We start from the raw sequence: 25,156 nt of genomic DNA, 5'->3' as shown, positions 1-25,156 counted from the left end.
TGGCTCTAGAATTCTAACCCGAGTTCACAGATTTGGATGCCACCTGGGCTCTTTGCTAAACAGGTATATGCTGTTCCTCACTTGTGTATGTGAAGTTCACCCAGTGACATCCCTTTCCCTTACCTAAGGGGCAGTGAGGGAATACCTGGTACTGCAAAAAGCTTCTGGTACCCTGGGCTAATAGCATCTCATAGGCCTCCTGGATGGACAGGGGCAGGTCTTGGTAGAAAAGCTGGATGGATCCCTGAACAAGAGAAAACAAAAGCTCTGATTATAAGCACTCCCTCTTCTATTCTCAATATACACTTGTATTTCCCCAGGCTGTGAGCTAAAGGTTAGGGATAAAAAGAAAAGCAAAAACAGTCCCTGCTCTCATTCTAATGAGGGAGACAAAATGGAAAAAACTTTGTGTGTGTGTGTGTGTGTGTGTGTGTGTGTCTGTGTATGTAAATGGGAGGAAATTTATCAGCCATGCCGATGCAATTCAAGAAATGGAGCAGGGTAGGTTCTATACCAAGCTGGAAAAACCTTTGAGCATGGGTCAAATGATGGACTATAGTTTACCTGGGTCAAAGACTAGCATAGCTAAGCTCATCATGGCTCATTACTGAATTAGCTTCACAGTGATACATTTTTCAGCTATAGCAGCTCTTGAAAAACATCTAAGTTATGGGATGGTTCAACTTTGCATCAATAAAAGAAATGGATAAGAATGCGTAGAGAAATATACAATAACAAGAATAATATTAAACAATAGATTAAAAAATACTAATAATAAGATGCAGATTAAAAGCCTTCTGAACTTGTGGAGAGGGGAGAAATCTGGGGGACAGGGTAAGAGAAGGACTTTAGAGGACTGTATAGATGGGGATTGGGAGAGCGGGGAAAAGAAGGGACTCTTAGAGAGGTAGATGGGATAGGGAGTGAGAGAAGGTAAGTTAACAAAAATACGGTAAAAAGAAAGGCTGAGAAAGAAAAGAATGAGTCAAAATAAAATGGAGGGAAATTCAGAAGTTGTAATTATAACTTTGAATGAGAATGGGATGTTTATAGCAACTTTCTCTATAGTGGCAAAGAAGTGGAAATTGCAGGGTTGCCCATCAATTGGGGAATGGCTGAACAAGTTGTAGTTTATGGTTGTTATGGAATACAATTGTACTATAAGAAATGATGAGCTCAATGCTCTTAGAAACGATTTACACAAAATAGTGAAGAGTGAAGTGAGCAGAACCAAGAAAACATTGTTATACACTTATAGCAATACTGTTTTAAGAACAATTTTGAGTGACTAAGTCATTTTGACCATTATAAATTCACAAATTAAAAATAAAGGACATAGGAAGAAAGATACTATCTGCATCCAGAGAAAGAACTGATAAATAGAAATATGTGGCCATCTCTAAGGCAGGAAAAGATGGGGAGAAACATGTACATGGTAAGTTTATTATATATTTTAAAAGGATGTTAAGTTGTACATAACAGACGTGCAGTTTAATGTGCAATCATCTTTTTTATTATACTATGTTATGGAAATGCTTTACTCCATAAATTAAAAATAAACTAAATTTTTAAAAATATATTACTTAAAAAAAAACAAACACCATACACCCACATGGCTAATTCCTTATCTCCATAAAACCTACATGGAAAGTTATTCTTGATGAAAAGTAGATGCAAAGAAACAGGATGTGGTCTATCAAACCACATATTTATACAAACAACTGACAGAAAGTCATATTGAATATAAGATCTTGCTGTGCTTTTTGTATAACTACGTTTGTATAATTACTTTTTAAAAAAGGAGAGGTAATGTGGCACAGTGAAAAGAAAATAACCTTAGGTATGGAAAACTTAGATTTAAATTCCACCTTCAACATACACTGGCTGTGTGACCCTGGACAAATCACAACCACTCAGTGTTATAGTTCAGACATGTCAAACCTAGCCCAGATGAAGGAAGGAAGCTTCATTATTTAAAGTTCTTTAAAACACAATAAAATCAGAGAAATGTTATCTATTAAAAATATATTTGATTTGGTAGAACAAAACAGAATCTTGAAAGCTATCTCTCAACAAGATATCTCTCATCCATATGTTAAAATTCTGAAAGGTTCCTTAACAGAGGCAAACACAAGAGTTAACTTTATGCATGATCCTCCAAATAATAATATCAAATGAGGGGTTAAAAAAAAAAGGCTAAACTCCAAATAGTAAAGAGATTCTTATAGATGGTGAAATACTACATATGATAAAATACAGATTTCAATAAGACCCAGAATAATAGGGTTTCTTCAATGAAATCCACCATTATTCAAAAGAAATCCAAAACTGTCCACCCAGGAACAAGCCAATGAGTAGAGAATGCTTTTTGTCCAAACCATAGAATCCAAGTTATTTGAGTGGTTCATTGAATTAGTCTGCCAGTACAAGTATCTTGGAGAGTGACCATAAATGGACAATGAATTGGAGGCCCAGAATTGAAAGAGACAAAGACAGCAAGGCCAGATTATATTTGGGAAATGGCATAATGCTCTAAATGATGCTAAATGGCTACAAATCACAGCAAAATATAATTTGCAAAAACTCAAAGTTATAAATGACCCAAAAGGACCACAGAGATATATATACATTGGGCCTAAGTACTGCCAACAATACAATCCATTCAAGAAAATATTCAAGAAATGCAAAATTAAAACACAAAATGGGCTGGTCATTAATCCCTCCAGAAGACCTTTGGGTAGAGTCCTGATGGTAAAGACATAAATGAGAATAACACAGGATATGAAGGCATAAAAACATTACCATCTCTATTTCTGTGAAGAGTAAACAGGGGATCCCTAAAGTTTCAGTACAGTTGAAAACTTTAATAACTTCAGAAGTATAAATGCTCCCAAACTTACAAAAAACAACATTTGAAAAGTTGTTTAAAAATTTAAAATATAGGTGTTTCTTATTAAAAGTAAACATAATCACCATCTTATACTATACAAGTTGATTTTTGAGATTTGTAAAAACTTTCATTAGATGTTGCTCAGTGTCATTTCATTTGTAACTCTTGACTTAGGATCATTCAAAGAACAAGATTTTTATATATACATGACAATTTTGATGTGACCATAAAATTAGAAAATTTTAATGAATATGATAGGTCAGGTGACTGATATGGCAAAGGGAGGGGCCCATTATGCATATATGCAATGCATAATGACACCAAGTGCCTTGTCTCATTAAAATTAAAAATTTTAAATGTATTATTAAAAATTTGTCCATTTATGAAAATGAAATTTAAATAAATTTTCAAATGATAATTTTTTGTAAGCTTGTAGCTTTTATATTTTGAAGGCTTATGTACTAAAACTCTTCCGGCATCCTGTATATTGTTCATTCAACTGATCCCTACATTCAATAAACATTTATTAAGCACCAATTATGTGTTAAGCATCTAGGTGTCAAAGTGCATAGAGTGGGAGTTCTAAAGTCAGGAAGACCTGAATTCAAATCCAGCCTCACAAATTTCTAGCTATGTAACCTTTGGGTAGTCACTTAACTCTATTTGCCTCAGTTTCCTCATCTATAAAATGAACTAGAAAAGGAGGTGCCAAACCACTCACTCCAGTGTCTTTGTCAAGAAAATCCCAAATGGGGTCACAAAGAATTGGACATGATTGAAAAACAACAATGTGCCAGGCACATAGTATATATAAATATAATTGAAGTATGTGTCTTACTTTCTAATCCTAACTAGTCTGCAAATTTTTTTTGCTTAGACCTCCATTATAGAATCGCTTGCTCCAACAACTTAAATTTCCACAGACCCAACAGAAGACACTTATAGTTTGCAAAGCACTCACCACACAAATTTTTGTTCCCATTTTACAGATAAAGCAACTGAGACTCATGGTCAGGAAAAGTGTTCAGAAGCATTAAGGCAACCCATCAAAAGCTATGGCAACTTACACATTCCAGCAAGTACACAGCCTCTTCTGGGTATAATCGCTGCTGACCCCCTTCTGAGAAGCCCATGGTTTGCCAGAATTTACCCTATATGAAAGAGAGTGGAAATTATAAAGGGGGCACCTAGTGGTCACCAGGGGTCTGCCCTCCACCTGCTTTTAGCAGGGGGTATGAACACTCACCGCAAAGGTCTTCAAAGTGACCACCCCATGCTGAGGACTCCACTCGGCAGTCACCAAGCTGCCCCTAGTAGGGAATGGAAAAGCTTTGTGAAGAGCTAGTTAGGGGCGACTCGCCCCCCCAAAACCGCGTACACAGGGCCAGAGAGGAGCCGCTCTGTCTGGGTCTGGGTCTCTGGGCTCTGTCTCTTCTCTACCTGGGAGTCTGCCCGTGTCTCCCTCCTGTCTCTCTCCTACCCAGCCCACCCCAGAACCTATGCACCCACCGCCGCTCCACTCGCTCTTCGGCAAGAAGGGTCCAAAGCTCCTGCCTGCACAACTGCAGCTGCTCCTCCTGGGCCTCCGAGCCGTCGGGGAGGAAGACCTTCTGGCCATGGGAGCGCAGGGGCAGCTTCTGGTCCCGGGATCGGGCGGCGAATAGCTCCTCGGAGCTGCAAGAGAAGGGAGGCTTAGAGCCACGGGAAGGCGGGGAGAGGGGCCTGAGAACCCCTGCCCTAGCCTTTGCCTCTATTCGGCCCTGGCTGCTCACCCTCCGCGCCGGTACCAGCCCCCCTTCTCGGAAGCCCCCCGATCCTCCCTCCTAACTGCCCCCACTTTCCCCGAACTCATCCCTTTTTCTCCCTCCCTCCTGCCCCAAATCGCCCCCCTCACGTGGCCTGCCAGCTGCCTCACGAGGCTTTCCCGGGGCTCCAGCCCCCCCAAAGTCAGCCCCGTCCCCTGTCCCCCCTTTTCCCCGAAGTCCACCTAAGCACGCGGCCAGCGGGCACCAGCACAGCCTGGGGCTCGGGCTGCTGCGGCTGCTCCAGCGCAGGCTCCATCAGGCGGACCCAGACTACTCGGAGCCAGGCAGGCCCGTTCTAGCTCCACCCTCCGGACTCCGCGCGGCCCAAGCGCCCGTCAGATTCCAGGGTCTTGCATCCATCCTTCCTCCTGCCCTGGTCCTAGAGCCGACTAGATCTCTCTTCCCGCCGGGTCGGAGAGTTCCCGGGCTCTTCCTTACGCCGCCACTACCGTCTGTCCGGTTGGGTGCAAGAAATTTGAAGACTCAGGGTTAACAGTAAACAGTCTGACTTTCGGAAGAGCCCGATCTCCGCCCACCTAAGCTCCACTATATACGCACACTTGTCTGCCTCCCAGCACTCTCTCTAGGACGATTTCTCAAGTAGAACTGAAGAGCCGTGAGTCGGGGAGGGGAGGGATGGAGGGAGTGAATAAGGTGGATAAAGAAATGCACGATTCTGGGGCACCGTATGCTTATCTTGGCACTTTTTAGGAGCTAAAACTACTCCAGAACAGGACGCTGGGCCAAGAAAACTTGATTCGAGGTAAGAGAGGTGAGTTCCTAGGTTTGAATTTGAAAAATATTTGAATATTTTCTAAGATGGACGCGGGGAATTCTAGAACTATCATGAAGGGACTTGCCTATGTCTTCCTTTACCCTAATTTTAGGAATAAGGGGATATAGGGGTTTGGGGGTGTTGTGGGGGGCAGAGAGCTGTCCGACTCTAGATAGTGCTGAAAAGGAAGCTTTAACCCGTCCCCTCCTTACCAAGGTCCAGGAAAGTGTCCTCACACTGCCAAAATCCTCAACTCCCAACCCCCAAATTATGGGTTTCCCAGGGGCAAAATTGTCTTTCCCAAAGATTTTTTGTCTCGGGGCGGGAACTGGAATAATTAATAGAGTGCCTTCGGGCTAGAACTAGTCTTGCACAAGCCAACCTAACTCACAAGATCATAAATTTGGAGTTGGAAGGAACCTAAAAGTCATTTAATTCAACCAGAGGCCCAGAAAGGAGAAGCATTTGGTCTAAGATCGAGAACAACTGGGATTCGTATGCAGAGGTTGCTGCTTCTAAATTCAGTTTTTCCTAGGCCCCTCCTTCCACCAGCCCCCGGTAAAATCTAAAAGAACCCAGGATGCCTAACGGTAGAATCCCTACGCCTCTCCAGAGATGTTCTTGAAAATCCCTCAGATAGCTCAGGGATTTGGGGGCGGCCCCTGGGGCTCCCGAGTGCTTGAGTTCCGACCGTCTCAGGATCTTCCGCGAGATGGAGCCATTGCTCCGACTAGACACATGGGGCAAGAATAATTGGGGAGTCACAGCTTTCTTGGGGTGCTTTTGGAACTCGGGAGTGAAAGGAAAGAGGGGAAAGGAGGCTTCCCGAGTCACTTTTCTTTTCTTCTAATTCCTTTGGTGCCTTCTTAAAGATACTGACACTAGCCACCTTCTCCGCTCCTAAAGATTCTCTGCGGAGGGGTAAAGGTACCGGGACGAGATAGGGAAAGGGTGTCCAGGGAGGAGGAGGAGTGGCGGGTGAGAGCCGCGTCTCACCTGGGCGCATGCGTCATCAGTTTTGGATTCCCCGGGTCGGGCAGGGACAGGAGCTAGTAGGCGGAGCGGAGCGGGCTGAGTGACAGTCGGACGGCTCGACCGGGAGGGCCCCAGAGCTCCGGAGCTCCAAATCCGGCTGGAGGGAGAGGAGGGTGTGGGGAGGGGGATGGGCGGGATTTCCTGCTGGAGGCGCCTAGCCGGCCGCGGAGGAAGAGGAGAAGAAGGAGGAGAAAGGAGAGGGGCCGGCGGGAGCTGGGCTTGGAGTAGCCGGAGGTTGTGGGGGGCTCTGAGAACCTAGGCGAGGCGGCTGGACCTGGGAACGGTGAGACCGGCGGCCCGGGACTGAGGAGGGAGGAGAAGCGAGACTGGAGCAGGATACAAAGTAACTTTCCCTGCGGGATAGGCTCTTGTCCCCACCTCCAGTCTGTGCTTCCCTTCCTTTTCTCCTATCCAGACTCCCACCCCTCCCAATCCCCAGTCTGATGCGAGTGCCCGCTGTTCCCCCTTTCCAGGGCTATTACATTGTTTTCCTCCCGGGGTCGGGGGCTCTGAAGGGGTGGAGGGAAAGGAGGATAATGAGCCGCGTCCCCAGTCGCGGGCGCCCTCTTGCTAGATAGCTGAGATTTGGGTCCTGGAAGCGGGATGGGGGTGGGGGTATCCAACCTGCCAGAGCGGTGTAGGGAGAGCCCGAGGGCTGTTTGTTTTGGAGGAGGGAACCCCCTGTAACCTAGGTTCTGGGTCTCCACCCCCAGCTTCGGGGTGGGTGAAAGCTTGGGATTAATTGAGAAAACCGATGTTGACTCGTTACCAGTTTGAGAAGTTAGCGCTTGGATCCGTGGTTGAAAGGTAAGGGGTGGGCAGCCATTGGAAGCGACATCTTAACCCTTTTCTGTCCCCGAAAGGAGACTGCTTTATTCTCCGAGCACCTTCCCTTCCTCGCCCCTCCAACAAACACACAAATCGGGGATGGGTGAGCAACAGGTGTCCGGCATCTCTATCCAATCATTCAGCGCTGCCTCCTTCCACTCACAGATTCTTTTGGGGGGTCACAGTCCTGTTCTATGTTCTCCTCCGCCCATCCCAGCCTTCCATAAAGAGCCCTGGAATACCTCGTGAGGTCAGCAAGGGAACGGCAATCGGATCTTTAGAGAGCAGCTCAGGATGTGTATGGAAGATGGGGAGTCCTTAATTTCAGACAGAATCTACCTCCTAACCCTTGGGATTCATGCCCAGTGCCCTAGGCCCCCTGCTTTCCACACCAAGTCTGTGGGTGTAAGGAAACTGGGGTTACGGGGAAGGGGATTGCTTTACCCCAGTCCTCATGTCCTGCCCCACATCTGAGGTATTGCCAGATGCCCCATGGATACGTGACTCAGCCTCCCCTTCCCAGAACTCAGTGCTTCCTCCCATTAACCCAGCACCCCCACCCCTTCCCACTTTTTTTACATCATAGTTAACCTCTTAACCGTCTCAGTCCCCTTCTTCATCATAAAGCAATATTCATCTGAGATTTCCTTGGAGTTGTCCTGGGGTGGCAGTGTCTGGCTCTTGGCCCTCCTTATGTCTGATACCTTCTCTCTCTCTAATTTCTTTAGGTCATAGCTGAAGATTTGAGCCTCCCTCTCCTGCAAAGAGACCTCTGTTGTGTGGGGAATGCCTTATCTTTCCAGGACAGAGACAGACACCATGATCTGCCAGAGGGTATGCTGGCACTTTTCAGGATAGGCACTGGAATTCCCGTACCAAGCAGGGAAGAGTGTTGTGGCCAGTTCTGGCCCATCCCGGAGTTGTCAGAAGCCGTAAGCTGGTCTCAGTCCAGATCTTCATACATCCCACGCGCCCTCAAGATTGGTTTTCCTGCTTGTGGTAGCAACACTCTGAGCACCTGGAACCAGGACCAGTCAGCTGCTGACACCAGCCAGCCAGTGGCCCAAAGGCACCACTCCTCCTCAGCTCCGGACTTCCATCCCCAGGACTTTTAGCCGGATCTTTTGCCAGGCATTCTGAGGAGCTGGGTCATGGCATCTTGAAATCCAGGATATCCAGGGCCATCTCCCATTCTTCAAGCCCTGCCCGTCAGAGCCCCAAACTTCCAGTTCAGGATGGGGCGGGAGCAGGACCTGATTCTTGCTGTGAAGAATGGGGATGTTGCTGGGGTGCAGAAGCTGGTGGCCAAATTCAAAGCAGCTAAGAGCAGTGAGTGCCCCTGGTGTGACTGGAAGGTTGCCACAGGGTTTGGGGGGGCAACTTTGGGTGTAAAGCCTTGTATTTGGCAGCAGGGAAGGTTGGTTAAGGTACATCAGTGGTTGGGGGCCATGTCTTGTTCTAAATAGTGACTGAGAGGGAGGAGGAACTCAAATTGGGGGTGGGGGGGTAAGAGAGAATCCCACAGTCCTTGTAGACACTAAGCTTTTTTGTTATGTGGCCAAGACCGCTCTGAAAGAAATCATTCCATTAGTAATGTTATCCTTACAGTCTTGTGAGTGGGATGAGTTGGGAAAAGGCCCAAGAAGATTCATGGCTTTGGGAGCTTTAGCCCTCAAGGGCCGCATCTCCCGGTTGTATAGAAGCTCCAGAACACCTAGTGTCGAGAGCTAATAGGGAAAACCCCTTAGTTATGGCTGTTGTTGCTGTCTAATCATCGTTCATTTGTGTCCGATGCCTCATGACCCTATTTGGAATTTTCTTGGTAAGGATACTAGAGGGGTTTGACATTTCCTTCTCTAGATAATTTTACACATGAAGAAACTGAGGCAAACAGGGCTAAGTGACTTGCCCAGCTAGTAAGTGTCAGGTGCCATGTTTGAACTTAGGAAGATGAGACTTCCTGACTCCAGGTCTGAGTACTTTTTACCCTTCTAGTTGTCCCCACCTTGTTCAGTTCTGAACTTAGAGCAATGAGGTTACTGTTGGCATCAACATATATATTTCCTTTCATGGGATGTGAGCTTCCAGAGAGGTCATAAAGAAGATTTTTGGGAGGCCAGGGGTTTGGGGATCTTACAGAAACAGGTTTGAGCCTTCCTCTCCCGCAGAGACTGAATTGGGCTAACCCCAGATTCCAGCCCCCAAGGAGCAGCATCTATCCCTGACTTTTGAGTATTGGCCACATATTTTGTCTTTGACTAATGGGTCTCTGAAATCATTCAGCAAGAATTTATTGAGTCTGTACTATATGACAAACGTAGTGTTAGGTGCAGGTGCTGGACCTGGAGTTAAGAACAATTGAGTTCCATCCTGCCTCAGATACTCACTAGCTTAGCTGTGTGACCAATGGCAAATCTCTTAACCTTTGCCTCAGTTTCCCCAACTGCAAAATAGGATTGTTGTGAGGTTAAAAAAGGTAATATTATAGAGTGCTCAATACCATACGTGGTAATGCAGTAAGGGGTATATAAGTATTGTTTATTGTTTTTATTAAATATAAAAATGACCCTGCTCTCGAGTAGCCTACATCCTACTTGGGGGGGAGGGAGGGGACGTTTACAACACAGGGACCCGTGAAAGGAGTGTTGGTCTAGAGCTGAAGGTTGTCATGCCCTTCCCAATTACAATGGTATATTGACTTGGGCTAGAGTGAAAAGCTTAAGGGGAGGGGTAGGTGCTTGAAGCCTAGGATTGTTGTATGAGCCAGAGGAAGGCAAAGAGAACCACCTACTTTTGAACACTTAAGAGTAGGCTTGGGTCTTGCTGTGCTTTGAGGGTCTGCAGACTTGGTGAGAGGGTGCTGCTCTCCCCACACCCTGACACTGTTTCCCTCCCTTTTCCCTCCTTCTCTGTGTTGTTTTTGGCCTCCTGCCCAGCATGGCCTTGATTGAGCTGCCTCTGTCCTCGTGGTTTATAAGAATACAAGTTAGAGCTGCTCCCCCTGGGACGGGGAAGATGGTGACTAGGTCTTAAGTGCCTACTATGTGCCGGGCCCTATGCTGAGTGCTGCATCAGGCTGGCACCAGGGGCGGTGTTGATGTGACCATGCCAAGGCCAGGCAGAGTTGCTTGTGACTCGGCACTAACTGGGCATGGTGGTGGGTAGGGGAAGGGAGGGCACAAACTGGCCCTGCTACCCTCTCCCTTTTCCCACTGCTGCTCTGGGCTTCACATGGCCCTGAGTGAGAGAGATTATCTCGGGCTTGGAATGGGTACTTTCCAGCCTCCTCCGGGACTGTGTCAGATCCTGTGCTAAAAACTAGGGCTGCATAGAAAGGCAAAAACAGTCCCTACCCTCGTGGAGATTGCATTCTAACACGGGAGGCAAGGTGCAAACACTTGTGTCCTTGAATGAAATACGTCTCTGTGTGTGTAAATTGGAGGTCAGTTAGTCATTCAGTCAGCAAGCATTTATTAACAACTTGCCATGTTCTAGGCACTGTGTTAAGAATTCATCATACAAAGAAAAGGAGCTTATACGTGTAAAACAACTAGGTGCCCACAAGTTCTAGATATACAAATTAGGTAGAAAGTAATCTCAGAGGAAAGGCATCAGTAGCGAGGCAGGGCTGAACTGAGTACAAGTGAGGGGAGTAGGGCATTCTTTATTTTTCTGTCACTCCTGCCCATCCTGAAATCAGAAGGGGAGGCAAGAGGACCCGGGTTCTTCCTCCTGGGACCAGAATTTCCCAGCTACCTGCGGGGGCAGAGAGGCAGGCCCTTCCTGTGCTCGAGGCCAGGATGCTGAGTGAGGTCTTGGAGCAGGGTCAGTGGGGCCTCTGCAATGTCCCCTGCTGGGGATTCGGTCCATATTGGCCCTGTTCTCATAACCTCACCCCTCCTCCACAGCTGTTCTAGTCCCCTTGGGCCCAGATGGAGTCACTGCCTGTCTTCCCTGGGGTTGACAATACAAGAGCCCCCTCCATCCTGACTGAGAAGGGGGAATGGAGCAGGTGGCCTGAAGGAAAGGGGTGGGGTTGCCTAGGCTTGCCCTGCCCGTCCTTTTATTCCTCTCCACCTCCATCCCTTTTCTGAACTCTTTCCTTTTTTAATCAGAGGAAGGGGAAAAGCATTTCCTGGTTCCTGGAGCCGGGAGGGGGTTTGGGGAAGAGGTACTGACCTCATATCCTGTCTTCCCAGGCTAGCCTACCACTCCCCACCCTGTGTCACCAAGGGTACCGAGACCCTTCAGGGGAAGAGGGATTTGGGCAGGGCTCCCCGGGGGAACATCCCTCCCTCCCTGGTACTCTCCTTGTGGTACTCCACCCCCACAGGGTAACATTCTCTCCCCTACCACCTTTCCGGCCATTGTTCTGTCCTGGCTGGAGCGATCCAGCGTGACCTGGCCCTTGTTCCTGTTCCTGGCCGTAAGACAGTTTTCTGCCGCTCCCCAGAGGGTCAGCCTTTGGCTCCTCTCTGTGGCAGAACCACCTATGAATCCAGGAGGAGATGAGAAGGTCTCCTGCCCCGGGGCAGTTATGGCCTTTGAGCCCTCTGCTTGGCCATCACTGGGGTTTCGCCCAGAGCAGGGCCGAGCTGGAGATCCTCTTATCTGCGCCTTGTGGAATTCCAGAAAAAGAAGGACCCTTCGGGTAGCTTTTCCCGCCCTGACCACCAAGCGTGTCAGCAGCCCTTAAACTCTGCCGTGTGTGTCTGCACGTGGCCCCCTTTGGGGCAGTCGTCTCCGGAGACAGGGAGCTCAGGGAAGGAGCCGCGCCACCTCTCCCCTCACATACCCCCCTGCCACTCCCCAGTTGGCTTGGCTCATCACTAGTGGAATGACATCCTGTCCTGCCTAGGCTGCAGGGGCATTTAGGGGGCCCAGCTGGGACCCAGGGGCAGGCCTAGACCAGTGAGCCTGGCTCCCTGCCTAGGCCTGGGGTGGGCCAAGCTTCCTCCCTGGCAGAGATGGGAACTAGCAGGAGAAAGGGCCTTCTAGGTGCTCCCGTCTCTGACAGATCCTTCTTTGGTGGCTTGCATAGAACCCCTTTTCAAACCCTTCTCTCCCTCCCAGGTCTAGTCACCGCAGACAGCACAATTACACTTCTCATCTCCAGAGACGAGAAGTTTCCCCCGAGAATTGGGGGGTGCAGTAGATTGTAAGCTACTTGAAGGAAGGGCGTTTGTTGTGTTTTATCTTTGTATCCCCACGTTGGAACCCAGTGTCCTGCACCTACAAGTTCAGTGATAAAATATTTGCATGAATCGGATTTTTAGCCCAGCCGCAAAATCTCATTGGGAGAGGGGGAAGGGGGACGACGAGAGAAGTTTCTCAATAATTTCAGCAGCCAAAGAGAGTCCCCAAGATTGAATAGTGGGCGTGAGATTAGCAAAAGATTGTTTCTGGGGCCTATAATAAAGAGATGGTTCCCCCAAAGCACGGATGGCATTTGCCCTTACATTCCTAAGCCTTAGACACCCCCCCCCCCCAAGGTTTCTCTCCCTCTCCTTTGCCTATTTCAGCAAGAATGTCAACCATGTGCTCCATGGGCTTGTCCAGCATAGGGCACAGCGAGCTGGCAACGCCACCTCCCCCCAAACACCCCCCCCTACTCCATTGTCCCTGTAAGCAGAAGCTAGTCTGGGGACGTAGGAAGAGGCAGCCCTGGGCTGCTGTGGTAGTTGGTCGGTTCTGAAGAGCAGAGCAGCAGTGGGGAGTGGGCCTGGGGTCATGGGACTTGTGCTTTCCTGCACCCCGAGAGGTCAGTGCCAGGCTCGGGGGGATTAGGGCAGGCTGTTGTGTGTGTGCCAGTGCGGGGGGGGCAGAGCGTGGGGTGAGCTCTCGAGGGGCTCTGGCCCTGACCTTGTTTTGCCCCCTTCCCTCAGAGCTCCTCGGCTCCACTAAGAAGCTCAACGTAAACTACCAGGATACAGATGGGTGAGTGAGCACCGCTATTTTCCCACAGTTGGGAAACTGAGGTGGTAGGAATTAGGAGGCCCCGAGGGGCTGTCTACTTGGGGTGTCATTGCTTGGATTTCTGGGACCTGAGGTGCGGAGAAGGGGCTCTGAATGGGTGGGATGGGGTCACAGAGAGCCACAGAGCTTGCAGGCATGTGGCTGGGTGGTCAGGGGGAGGAGCTTTTCATTTTCTAAGAGGGTATTCCTTCAGGTCAGATTCCTGCTGGGCCCCCTTTTCTCCCCTCGAGGGTAGAAATCCTCAGGCTCCCGCTCCCACGGCCCCCTCCTCTGGGCCCACTGAGTAGGGGGGAGGGAGATGGCCAGACAAACAGGCCTCTCAGCCCAGACACTGAGCCCTTTCATTCAGCCAGCCTCTCACTGCGCTCCCACGGTGGGAGTGAGGGGAGGCGGAGAACATGGGGCAGAGATAGCCCAGCCCTCTCCTGCCACCCTGTTCCCTGGGTGGCTCTGGGGCCCAGGGGATGGGCTGGGAGAGAGCTAGAATGGTGGGGCTTGTGCTAAATTGTGACCCCCTCCTTGTGCTCCGTCCCTCAGGTTCTCAGCTCTGCACCATGCAGCCTTGGGGGGCAGCCTAGAACTGATGGCATTACTGCTAGAAGCACAAGCCACAGTGGACATCAAAGACAGCAATGGTGAGAGCTTGGAACTTCCCGTGGACCCTCTGCCCCAGCCGGGCAGTTGTGGTGGAAAGAGCCCTGGGCTTGGAGGCCAGAGGACCTGGCTCCAAATCCCACCTCAGCTTTCCTCAGTCTGCAAAGGGAGGACAGTTACAGAAATGTGGCTGTGAGGGTGCTTTTAGATAAAGCGCTTCGCAACCCATACCACCGTAAATGAGCTCTGTTAGGGTCACTATAGCCCCAGAGTTTTTACCTGTCTTGTGTCATGGATCCCTTTTTGACATTCTGGTGAAACTTATTTTGCTCCTTCTTAAATGATTTTAAATTCCTAAAATAAAATACACAGGATTACAAAGGAAACCAGGTCTACTAAAAGGCAGTTATCATAGGATTGAAAACCGACCCAACTTCATGTCGCTAAGCTGAGAAACCCTGTTTTGCCCTTCGCCCTCCCCATTTCGGTCCCGGGTCAGGCGCTTCAGTCTGCGCATCTTGTCTCTGAACCCAGATAGTTTCAGTGCGCACCTCCACCGCCCCTGCCCCTGCCTGCCGAGAAACCAGCCCCTCTGCCCCTCTCCTTGCAGGCATGCGCCCCTTGCACTATGCAGCGTGGCAGGGCCGGCTGGAGCCCGTGCGCCTGCTGCTGAGAGCCGCTGCCGCCGTCAACGCCGCCTCCCTGGATGGGCAGATCCCCCTGCATCTGGCCGCCCAGTACGGGCATTACGAAGTGGTGAGTGAGGCCTCTGGGCGGCACTTCTCAGAAGTGGATGCCGTCCCGCGGGGTTACTCCCCAATGTAACGGGAGAGCAGGCTGGGCGAGTTACTCACTCTGTGTCCCCTCCTCAGTCAGAAATGCTTCTGCAGCATCAGTCTAACCCCTGCCTGGTCAATAAGGCTAAGAAGACCCCGCTGGACCTGGCCTGTGAGTTTGGGCGCCTGAAGGTGAGCCTCGCGTATCCCAGGTGGCCCGTACCTGCCCCTGAGGCCCGGAGAAGGCTTCCCCACTCATGTCATGCTGGGGTGTGGGAGGGCGGAGCTTGAGCAATCTCGGGGGGGGGGGGGCATTTCTGGGACCGAAAGGCTCCTGACATAGACATGGTGCCCACAGGTAACCCAGCTCCTCCTAAATAGCCACCTGTGCGTGGCTCTGCTGGAAGGGGAGGCCAAAGACCCAAGTGACCCCAACTACACCACGCCACTGCACCTGGCTGCCAAGAACGGGCACAAGGAAGTTATCAGGTAACTCTTGTTTGGGGGCCTCCTGCCGGCAGCCCCTAGAACAGACGCCCCCCTCCCTTCTTCCTCCATGATCCTTCCTTTCCCCTTCTTCAGGCAGCTACTGAGAGCCGGGATCGAGATCAACCGCCAGACGAAGACGGGCACTGCCCTGCACGAGGCAGCACTCTACGGGAAGACGGAGGTGGTGCGGTTGCTGCTGGAGGTAGTGCCAGGAGAGCGCCTCGGGGCCACGGGCGGGCAGGGGCATTCCCTCATTCAGAGTGAGCGTTGGGCAACTCCTGTGTCCCAAGGACTAGGAGGCAGCCTCCTGGCACAGTGGGCAGCAGGGGCAGTGAACTCAGGCTCCAAAACCCATCCCAGGGGCTTCCTTCCAAAATGCCAGCAAACAACAACACAAAGAGTGAAAGTGCCATGTGGTGGTCCACCCTTAGCGCCCACGGGCCTCTCTCTGGGTGCAGACAGCTCTCTTCATCTCTGAACAGTTGGCACTGAATCGTCCTGTTGTGGAAGAGAGCCGCATCCATCAGAACTGATCATCATAGTGGACTATGTAGTTGCCGTGTGTTACTTCCCTCTATGATACAGGGCAACTCATCTTTGAGATGGAATTGGTCCCTTCCAACTTTAGGCCGAATGTAACCTAACGGGGTGACTCTTGGGGATGTTTCCATGGGACCCATACCAGCGGATGTTGGAGTTGAGGGGAGAATTGTGATCTTAAAGGGGACTGATACTCAGTGGTCATCACAGGGTGGTGTGGATGTGAACATCAGGAATACATATAACCAGACAGCCCTGGACATCGTGAACCAGTTCACTACCTCCCAGGCCAGCCGGGAAATCAAGCAGTTACTGCGGGGTAAGTAGGATTCACGTGATGGGGAGACAGGTGCCCAAGGAGAGCCCAGAGCACAAGCAGAGATAATGAAGGCAGCAAAATTAGGGCCGAGCTGATGGAAGCAGAGATTCCCACAGAGAATTTCACCTTTGACTTTGGTTTGGAGCTTGGGAGGGAAGATTGCAACCAGCATAACAGAGTGGGGAGGGAAAGAGGGGGTAAGTGGGAGATGATCCCCAGAAATTTTCACATCATCTCTGCTTTCTTCTCTCTCTCAGAAGCGTCAGGGATCCTGAAAGTCCGGGCTCTCAAGGATTTCTGGAACCTCCATGATCCTACTGCCCTCAATATCCGGGCTGGAGACATCATTACGGTGAGGGAGGGATAGTAAAAGAGTCCCGGCACTGACAGGGTGGTTGAACGAGACTGCCATGGTCTATTGCATGGATGGGGTTTTATGATTCTTTAAGGGGAAGGGCAGGGCCAGAAAGATTATTAGGACATCAGAGATGTAGGAACAGGGGGCTATCTCAACAGGGAGATCTGCTGTAGGCCCCCAAGCTCTGTTGAACCGGTTCTCCATGCATGTCTGCAGGTTCTTGAGCAACACCCTGATGGACGATGGAAGGGACACATACATGAGAGCCAACTGGGCACTGACCGGGTGGGATACTTCCCACCGGGCATCGTTGAAGTGGTCAGCAAGCGGGCTGGGGTCACCATACCTCGCCCCACGCCTGGGAGCATATCTCTGCGCCCAAATTTTGCCAGGACCCCTCAGCTGCCAGCCGATGACTCCCTGCACCCTCTCACCTATAGCCAACTTCCTCGCATTGGCATTAGTCCAGATAGTCCAGGTCAGTCTCCTGTCTGAGGGCCTGAAAACTGGCACTAACCCATTCCTTCTAGCATCTAAAACCGGAGGGAGCAGGGATAGCCCTGGTCGTGGGGGTAGGAGATGGGAAGGGAGATCCCCATGTTCTGTGTGGCACTGAAAAAGCCCGCTCATAATCTCCCTGAGCTTCAGTCCCGTCATCGCAGTCTGAGGACAATCATAGCCCCTAACTCACAGGGTCGTTGTGAGGATCAAATATATGTCAAGTATTTTTTGCAAACCCTGAAGTTCTCTACAAACGTCTCCTGTCCTATCGCCAGCAGCGCCAGACGGGACTCTAATCCTTTTCCCCCTCTTCTCAGCAGCCAGTGACAGGAACAGTGTGGGCAGTGAAGGCAGCGTGGGCAGCATCCGAAGTGCAGGGAGCGGTCAAAGTTCAGAGGGCACAAACGGGCACAACACCGGCCTCCTCATTGAAAACACCCAGGTATGGGGCGACTCCCTGCGCAAGCGGGCGCTCGGCAGCAAGTGCCTCCTCCTGGCACAACAGGAGGCAGAAAGGTTGAATCAGAATTCTTGGCCCAGCGAGGGCTCATGGACTCGTTCTCAGGTCCCTTCCAGCTATAAATTTCTCTTGGGGGCAGGGGAGGGACTGAGGCAACCAACTATGAATCTCTCCTTTCTTGGAGGAGGGAGTTGGGTTAAGTGACTTGCTCAGGTCACCCAGCTGTAAGTGCCCCTGACTCTGGTGTTCCCTTACAGCCACTGACCCCTGCCGGAGAGGACCTGTCTCTGCCTGGCCTGCACCCCACATCCCTGCCAGGTGAGGGAACGCTAGGCAGACAGAGGTTCATGGGTGCCCAGGGCTCGGAGTGTGGGCAGAATCCAGGAGGCCGGGATCCTGCACTCATTCTCCTGCATCTCCCTTGCTTCTCCCAGAAAACTTGAGCCACTGGTCTCTGACAAATCATCGCCCCAGGGAGCAAATCTTCAACCAGGATGTGAGACCAGAACAGCTGCTGGAGGGGAAGGTATGCCCCTGTCTGGGAGGGCATCCCTGCCTCTTAGACCATGGGGTCGGAGGAGGGCTTGGCCATACCTGGGTTATTGGATAAGGGCACGCTGAGGATACGGCCAGGAAATGCTTCACCCCCTGGCTTCTCTGGGTGGTGAGGAGTCCTTGACACAAACAGAACCCAGAACTAAGGGGCAGGAGTTCTAGGATGCTCCCACTCTGCTCTTCCTGGTTTTCCCCTTCCTTCTCCAACTACTCCTTCTCAGTCTCCTCTCCTGCTGCATCATCTAGGTCATGAGCACTAACTGTGGGAAAACCCCAAGCCTCTTTCTCTCTACACTCTCTTGGTAACTTCATCTACTTTTTTGGATTCCATTACCATCTTTATAAAGATGACTCCTTGACCTACAGTACAAATGAACTGGAACAAAGTAAAATGATGAAAAATTATTGACATACATTAAATCTTTTCACTTTTTTCATCTTTCCAAAACTTTGATGTGCCCTAGGTCCTCTTTTGGCTGCAGTTATTTTCCATGATTTGGCATTGAATTCACACTTTGTAATTCACACTTTCATCAGGAAGTCACATTTTTATTCCATTGGATTTAAGTGCGCTTTTGACAAACAATTAATTTTCCCAAGTCTAGCTTTGATTATTTTCCATAAGTTTTCATTGGTGCTTAAATCTGTCAGTTTCCCAGACTACTGAAGTTAGTTTCTCTCCATCTCTTGGATACATGTCTTAATCTTTTGTGACACAAGCTGATGTGAGATCATGGAACGGTACCCATCTCCATCTAAGAATTTCTATAATTCTGTTTCTGAGTGTATCAACATGTTCATCATTTTCTCAATACAGATGAGACTTCTGGGCCCTCTAGAAATTTTAAAAAAAAAAAATTCCTCAAACATTTTTTTGAGTAGTTGTTTTGTAGTCTGTGAATGAATATGCTCAAATATCACAAGGTCACTTTTACTTCTTCTGACAGTAGTTTTGGTATTACCTTGAATGAAAGTAATTTCATTAATAAATCACCTTCAGTCTAGTTTTTGTATTGTCTTGTTTGTGACAAGCATTTAAAATTCGTAGCAAGGGGGCAGCTAGGTGGTACAGTGGATAGGGCACCAGCCCTGAAGTCAGGAGGATCTGAGTTCAAATGTAGCCTCAGACACTTAACACTTCCTGGCTGTGTGACCAGGTCACTTAACCCCAATTGCCTCAGAAAAAATAAAATAAAATAAAATTTATTTGCTCTTCCTGGTTTTCCCCTTCCTTCTCCAAGTACTCCTTCTCAGTCTCCTCTCCTGCTCCATCATCTAGGTCACGAGCACTAACTATGGGCAAACCCCAAGCCTCTTTCTCTCTACACTTTCTTGGTAACTCCATCTACTTTTTTGCACAAGTCACTTAACCCAATTGCCTCAGCAAAAATGAAATAAAATTTATAGCAAGTTAATAATAATGTTCTTTTTCTGTTTCTCCAACATGAGGAAGCTTATGCTGCACTATAGAGAAATCAGTAATAACTGTTTCAACTGCTAGGTCCCTCTGAAAGTTTTCAGTTAATTTCTTAGGTGGTTAGCAATAGCAGTCTGTCTGTGCTTCACATTATTTTTTATTTTCTGCCACTTTCCTTTCTACTTTGAAGGATTCTTGAAATACTTGACTTCAACAGGGACTGCAGTATCTCTAATTGTCATTGGAATGCACTTTTTAAGAGCTACAACTTTAGCACATTTCCTTGGAAAACCACAGAACTAAAAACACAACATATAAGAGTAACAAAACACATGTACAGCATGCAGTCCATCACACACCTGACTGATAGTAGGTAGGAGAAGACAGCTCAAATGGTTTCATCTGGTTAGACATTTTATACTTAGACTAGTATTGGTAGAAGCATATCCACCCATCTGTGGCTCGTCACTAAATAGAAACAGATAAAAAAATTCAACCAATCAATTGTCTCAAGTAATTTGTATTCCATTATATTTATCTGGCCTGAGTCTCTTTCCTGTGCTCCATTTTACCAACTTATTTACTGGACAACTCTAACCAGATGTCCAGTAGTAATAAGAGGGACCTACCTTCCATTCTAAAAACTCAGTGCCCTTTCAAACTTCCTTGTCTGTGCATCAACATTTCTCCCAATTACCCAATTTCATTACAGTGGTATCATCTTCTTCTTTTTTTTTTATTGAAGCTTTTTATTTACAAAGCATTTGTATGGGTAATTTCCAACACTGACCCTTGTAAAACCTTTTGTTCCAAATTTTCTCTTCCTTCTCCCCACTCTGTTCCCTGCCTGGGAGGTAGTCCAATACATGTTAAATATATTAAAAATATATGTTAAATATATTGGTATCATCTTCAAGTCTTTATTCTCATCCCACATACTAAATCAGTTATTAAACCTGAAATTATTTTCTCCCCAGTATCTCTTGAATACTTCGCTTCTTCTTCATTCACATGGTCAATACCCTTATTCAGATTTTCACTGAATTTTTCCTAGAGTATTGCAACATCTCTTAACTCATTTCTGTGCCTCAATCCTTTCTGTACTCCAATCCATCCTTCGTGTAACTCCTAAAATAATTTTCTTAAATCACAGATCATCCATCCACCTGCTCAAAAAATTCCAGTGGCTCCCTACGACCTCTAAAATACACTTTGATATTTAGGTCTCTTCAGAACTTGGCATGTTCCTTCCTTCTCAGTCTTTACATCCCTCCTCAAACTCTTTCATCCAGCATACAACACTCCATCTCCCCCTTCTTGTCTTTGCACTGGTTAAGAGTACAATTCATCCTCACTTCCATCTCTTGTAATGACTCAGCTTAAGTGCCGCCTTCTACTTGAAGCCTTTCTTGGTCCTTCCAGCTGCTAACATACCCCATCTCAAACCTATTTTGTATGTATTTTATGTATTAATTATATATAAATACTATGTATATTCTATTATAAGTAATTAAATGTAAATATATATTTTATGTGGGTTATATATATATTATTATACATATAAGTATGCATGTTGTCTCTCCCATACACTGAGGACAAGGAATTTTAACTGTATCTTTGTAGTCCCAGGACTTAGCCTGGTGTCTAGTACACAGTAAGTGCTTACTAAGGGCTTGCAGATTGGTTGACTGGGTCCAGGACAGACCTAGCCTTGGGCCGCTTGGGGAGGGACTCCGGGCGCAGGACATTCCGAGTTACCGTCTCCCTTCTTCCCCAGGATGCTCAGGCTATCCACAACTGGCTGAGCGAGTTCCAGCTGGAAAGCTACACCACTCACTTCCTGCAGGCTGGGTATGACGTGCCGACTATCAGCCGGATGACGCCGGAGGTCAGTGCCAGCGGGGAAGGGAGAGGGACAGGGAAGGGCCAAGAGGGGGAATGGGAGCTGATGGGCCTTCCCCCACGTACCAGGACCTGACGGCCATCGGGGTGACGAAGCCCGGACACAGGAAGAAGATTGCCACCGAGATCACCCAGCTCAACATTGCGGAGTGGCTCCCGAGTTACATCCCCGTGAGTGTCTGATTTCTGGTATTGAGCCCGCTCACCCCCTTGTGCAGGAGCAGAGTCTCCTTCCCCTCTCCCACAGTCCCTCTCTCCCCTCCCACAGTCCTCTTCCCCCCCCCCCCACAGTCCCCTTCTCACAGTCCCTGTCCCCCCTCTCACAGTCCCCTTCCCCCACCACAATTCCCTTCCCACAGTCCCCTTCCCCTCCCACAGTCCCCCCCCCCACAGTCCCCTTCCTGCAGTCCCTGTCCCCTCCTACAGTCCCCTTCCCCCTCCTATAGTCCTTTCCCCCCCTACACACAGTCCCCTTCCCCCCCCCATAGTCCCCCTCCCCCTCCATCCTTCCCTGCACCAGGACAGACCAAACACTGATGGGCAGTGCCTGGGGCTGGCTGGCACTCCCTGCCCTGGGCTCTGGACAGGTGCTTGTCCTGAGGCTTGGGGCTGACGGCCACTGTTGCAGGCGGACCTCCTGGAGTGGCTGGGAGCCCTGGGGCTGCCTCAGTATCACAAGCAGCTAGTGAGCAGTGGCTATGACTCCATGGGGCTGGTGGCTGACCTCACCTGGGAGGAGCTACAGGAAATAGGAGTCAATAAACTGGGTAAGCAGGGAGAGCCACGACCTCCCGTGTTGTCCTGTTCCCCCATGGTGTCCGTCTGGAAGCGGCTGGGGCCGGGAGCCACCAGGGTGCCCGCTCGTCCCCGGAAGAGTGCCAGACTTGGGGTTGAAATACCTGGGTTCAGGGGATGACTCTGTCAGCTTTCGGAGCTGTATGCTCCGGAGTTAGAGGGTCTTCATCTGTGAAATGGGGATTAAAAACCCTTAACCCAGCTCTGCCCCTCCCAACAACTGTGAGCCTAAATGAGACATAATGCGTGTAAAAGGCAATCATCAAACACCGAGCACAGGGTGTCCCGCAGGAGGGGTCCTTTTTCTTCTTTCTTTCTTTGAGGTGACTGGTCTGGGTGGCCAGGGCCTGGGACCCTCCGGGCCTGAGTCCTTCTGCCTTCCTCTCCAGGTCACCAGAAGAAGCTGATGCTGGGAGTGAAACGTCTGGCAGAGCTTCGGCGGAGCTTGCTGCAGGGGGAGGGTCTGAGTGGGGGTGGGGGTGGGAGGCGGGGGGCAGGGAGGCCAGAGGTGATGGCTATTGAAGGGCTGGAGAATGGTGACGGCCCTGCCGGGCCCCGGCTGGTCACCTTCCAAGCCAGCGAACTCAGCCCTGAGCTGCAGGCCGCCATGGCCAGGGGCACCCCAGAGCCTCTGACCTTGCCCCCAGCCCGTTCTCCCAGCCAGGAGAGCATTGGGGCCCGTTCTAGGGGTTCTGGGCACTCTCAAGAACAGCCTACCCCTAGATCCACTACAGGGCACCCCAGTCCCCCTCCAGAGAGGAATCTGCCAGAAGGCAACGAACAACCTTCCAGCAAGGACACCCCCCCCTACGTGCTCATGCATCCCCATAGTTCACCCCCTAGTCCAGCTCCTGTGCTGCCTTCTAGTGGCCCCAGGGCCTTCTCCTATCTGTCTGCTTCCCCCTCGACTCCTCCCGACCCTCCCCGCCCCAAACGCCGCTCCCACAGCTTGAGCCGCCCAGGACTGACCGAAGGGGAGACTGAAGGACCCGTGGGTAGTGCCTTAGACAGCTACGCCACGCTGACCCGGCGCCCCGGCCGGAGCACCCTGACCCAGGTCAGCGCTGGCTCCGCTCTCACCAGGGGGGCTCCCCGCAGCCAGTCCTTTGCCTTACGGGCTCGCCGAAAAGGGCCGCCCCCTCCGCCCCCCAAGCGCCTCAGTTCTGTTTCTGGTACTGCGCCAGACGCTCTTCTGTCTCCTGGGAGCCCAGGGCCCCAAGAAGAGGCTGTGGCATCGCGCAGACGCACGCTGAGCGAACCCACTGGTCCTTCTGACCCTCCCAGCCCTGGCCCCGGGGGCGCTGCATCAGACACGGAAGAGGAACGGGCTTCTGAAGGGACCTCCCGATCCCGGGGCAGCTCTGGTGAGGGACTGCCCTTTGCTGAGGAAGGCAACCTGACCATCAAGCAGCGGCCCAAGCCTGTGGGGCCCTCCAACCGCGAGGTCCCTATCCCCCCGGGGCTGGATTTCAACCTTACGGAGTCAGACACTGTCAAGCGGAGGCCCAAATGTCGGGAGCGGGAGCCGCTGCAGACGGCACTTCTGGCTTTTGGGGCTGCCAGTGGCCCCCCGCCCCCCTCAGCCCCTCCGTCTCCACAGCCCCCCACCGATTCCCCAGCGTCTCCCCCACCCGACTCGGCACCTCCCACTCCTCCGGCCCCCGGCCCCAACAGCCCACTGACGCTTACCACGGCACCGCCCCCCTCCAACACCTTCACTCAGGCTCCTGGTCCCCAGTTAGCTGGGTCTGGCCTGGAGGACTCAGTGGCCACCCAGCCAAAGGGGGAGACAAAGTCCCCGGCTCCTCCCTCGAGCCTCCTCAAGGTGCCAGAAGGAGGTACGCGGGTCTGGCCTGCCTGGGGGAGGGAGGGTCCCCTTCCCGATGGCGCCTAACTGTGGGCTTTTCCTTCTCCTCAGGCACGGCTCCCAAGCCCGTGTCGGTGGCTTGTACACAACTGGCCTTCTCGGGGCCTAAGCTGGCTCCCAAGCCTGGCCCTCGGCCCGCCCCCCCTCCGAAGCCTGAGAGCGCGCCCGTGGCTGCCCATGCCCATCAGAGACTGGAGCAGACCAGCTCCTCCCTGGCCGCCGCCCTGAGGGCGGCTGAAAAGAGCATCACTGCTGAGGACCGGGAAGGGTGAGAGGGGGGAGGCGGGGTGGGGAAGCTCCTAGCACCCCCTGGAGGAGCTGGGCACGGGTGCGGGCCCTGAGGGTCTGTCCCAGCACTGACTAGTCCTCTCCCCCTCCTCCAGCCTCTCCCCGCCCGGCAACTCCAAGCACATTCTGGATGACATCAGCACCATGTTTGACGCCTTAGCTGACCAGCTGGATGCTATGCTGGATTGATGGGAAAGCAGCCCTCGGTGCAGCCGGCCCGGGTGTGGCCCTTCCTCCGGCAGGGAAGCAGTTAAGAAGGCCTGGAGGGCAGGGACCTGCGAGGAGCAGCTGCCCCCTCCCATGGCTGCTCCTAAGCCAATACCTGTCGGGAGCCCAGCTCCACCCCTCACAGCCCCGGCCGGAGGGCAGAGCAAACTTGTTGGAGCCTGACAGACTCGGGCCCTGCGCCAGCACCTGGCCTGTGTAATCTGACCTGCTGGCTGGGCCCCTTGGACACGGCCTCGGGGAAAAGCTTCCTCTCCGGGTGTGGGGGACAAAGGCTTCATCCCCTGCCCCGGGAGGCACACCTGATGGGAAGGACTTCCCCAGAGATAGGACAGCTGGGGGCCTGGCCCCGGGGCACGCAGAGCTCAGCCCCTGCCCTGTCTGGGATGGGTCTTCCTTGCTGTCCCAGCGTCCAACCCCGACCAGACCTCTGTGTGTATATAGGACTTGTAAATAGGCTGCGTGGGGTAGGGACTTGGAAGTGAAGCCGCCATAGCCAGGTGCTGTCAGTCTCCTGACTCACTTTCCCCTTCCTCCCCCTGCTCCCACAAAGCTGCTGGGATGGAGGGCGGGGTGCAGGCTGTGTTGTGGGCCAACTTGTGTAATTCCAGATTTTTTAAGCAGAGAGAAAGGTGTATATTTTAAATGGAATTTTCTCTATTAACAAGCAGGGAAGGGCTCTAGCAAGGTCAGCAGCCCCCTCTCTCTGACCATTAACTCCTTCCCGACACTAACTTCAATGAAAGACTCATTCCACTTAA

General features: G+C 50.9%; 2 protein-coding genes across 12 annotated transcripts in view; one reads left to right on the top strand and one right to left on the bottom strand.

Annotated features, from left to right (window-relative positions):
• Positions 1-5,223, bottom strand: part of TSEN54 (tRNA splicing endonuclease subunit 54) — an 11,525-nt gene extending 6,302 nt beyond the window's left edge. For all 3 annotated transcript variants that reach the window (XM_003768468.4, XM_023502555.2, XM_031965811.1), the window contains exons 1-5: positions 4,878-5,223; positions 4,400-4,564; positions 4,137-4,200; positions 3,958-4,041; positions 146-244 (exon numbers count right to left, since the gene is read on the bottom strand). In XM_003768468.4, coding sequence (XP_003768516.1) covers positions 146-244; positions 3,958-4,041; positions 4,137-4,200; positions 4,400-4,564; positions 4,878-4,951 — 486 coding nt within the window. In that variant the 5' untranslated portion in view covers positions 4,952-5,223. The remainder of the gene's footprint in view (positions 1-145; positions 245-3,957; positions 4,042-4,136; positions 4,201-4,399; positions 4,565-4,877) is intronic.
• On the top strand, positions 5,148-25,156 carry CASKIN2 (CASK interacting protein 2). Of its 9 annotated transcripts, none has more exons than XM_031965799.1 (21): positions 5,148-5,311; positions 5,407-5,467; positions 8,062-8,662; positions 13,219-13,270; positions 13,847-13,944; positions 14,514-14,659; positions 14,776-14,871; positions 15,038-15,168; positions 15,262-15,370; positions 15,919-16,027; positions 16,285-16,379; positions 16,602-16,863; positions 17,204-17,328; positions 17,604-17,664; positions 17,781-17,872; positions 21,096-21,206; positions 21,290-21,391; positions 21,849-21,987; positions 22,405-23,853; positions 23,934-24,150; positions 24,266-25,156. In XM_031965799.1, exons 3-21 carry the CDS (start codon positions 8,569-8,571, stop codon positions 24,357-24,359), a joined length of 3,582 nt encoding a protein of 1,193 aa, XP_031821659.1. In that variant the 5' UTR covers positions 5,148-5,311; positions 5,407-5,467; positions 8,062-8,568; the 3' UTR covers positions 24,360-25,156. The 9 variants fall into 9 exon arrangements, with proteins under 9 accessions (XP_031821659.1, XP_031821660.1, XP_031821658.1 ...); XM_031965796.1 differs by lacking the exons at positions 5,148-5,311; positions 5,407-5,467 and adding exons at positions 6,635-6,848; positions 7,219-7,312; XM_031965800.1 differs by having other exon boundaries at positions 5,148-5,458.

The sequence above is a fragment of the Sarcophilus harrisii genome, chromosome 4 (genome assembly GCF_902635505.1).
Source record: "Sarcophilus harrisii chromosome 4, mSarHar1.11, whole genome shotgun sequence".
Lineage (NCBI taxonomy): Eukaryota > Metazoa > Chordata > Mammalia > Dasyuromorphia > Dasyuridae > Sarcophilus > Sarcophilus harrisii.
The sequence above is the reverse complement of the archived record's forward strand: the minus strand, read 5'-3'. Positions and strand labels throughout refer to the sequence as shown.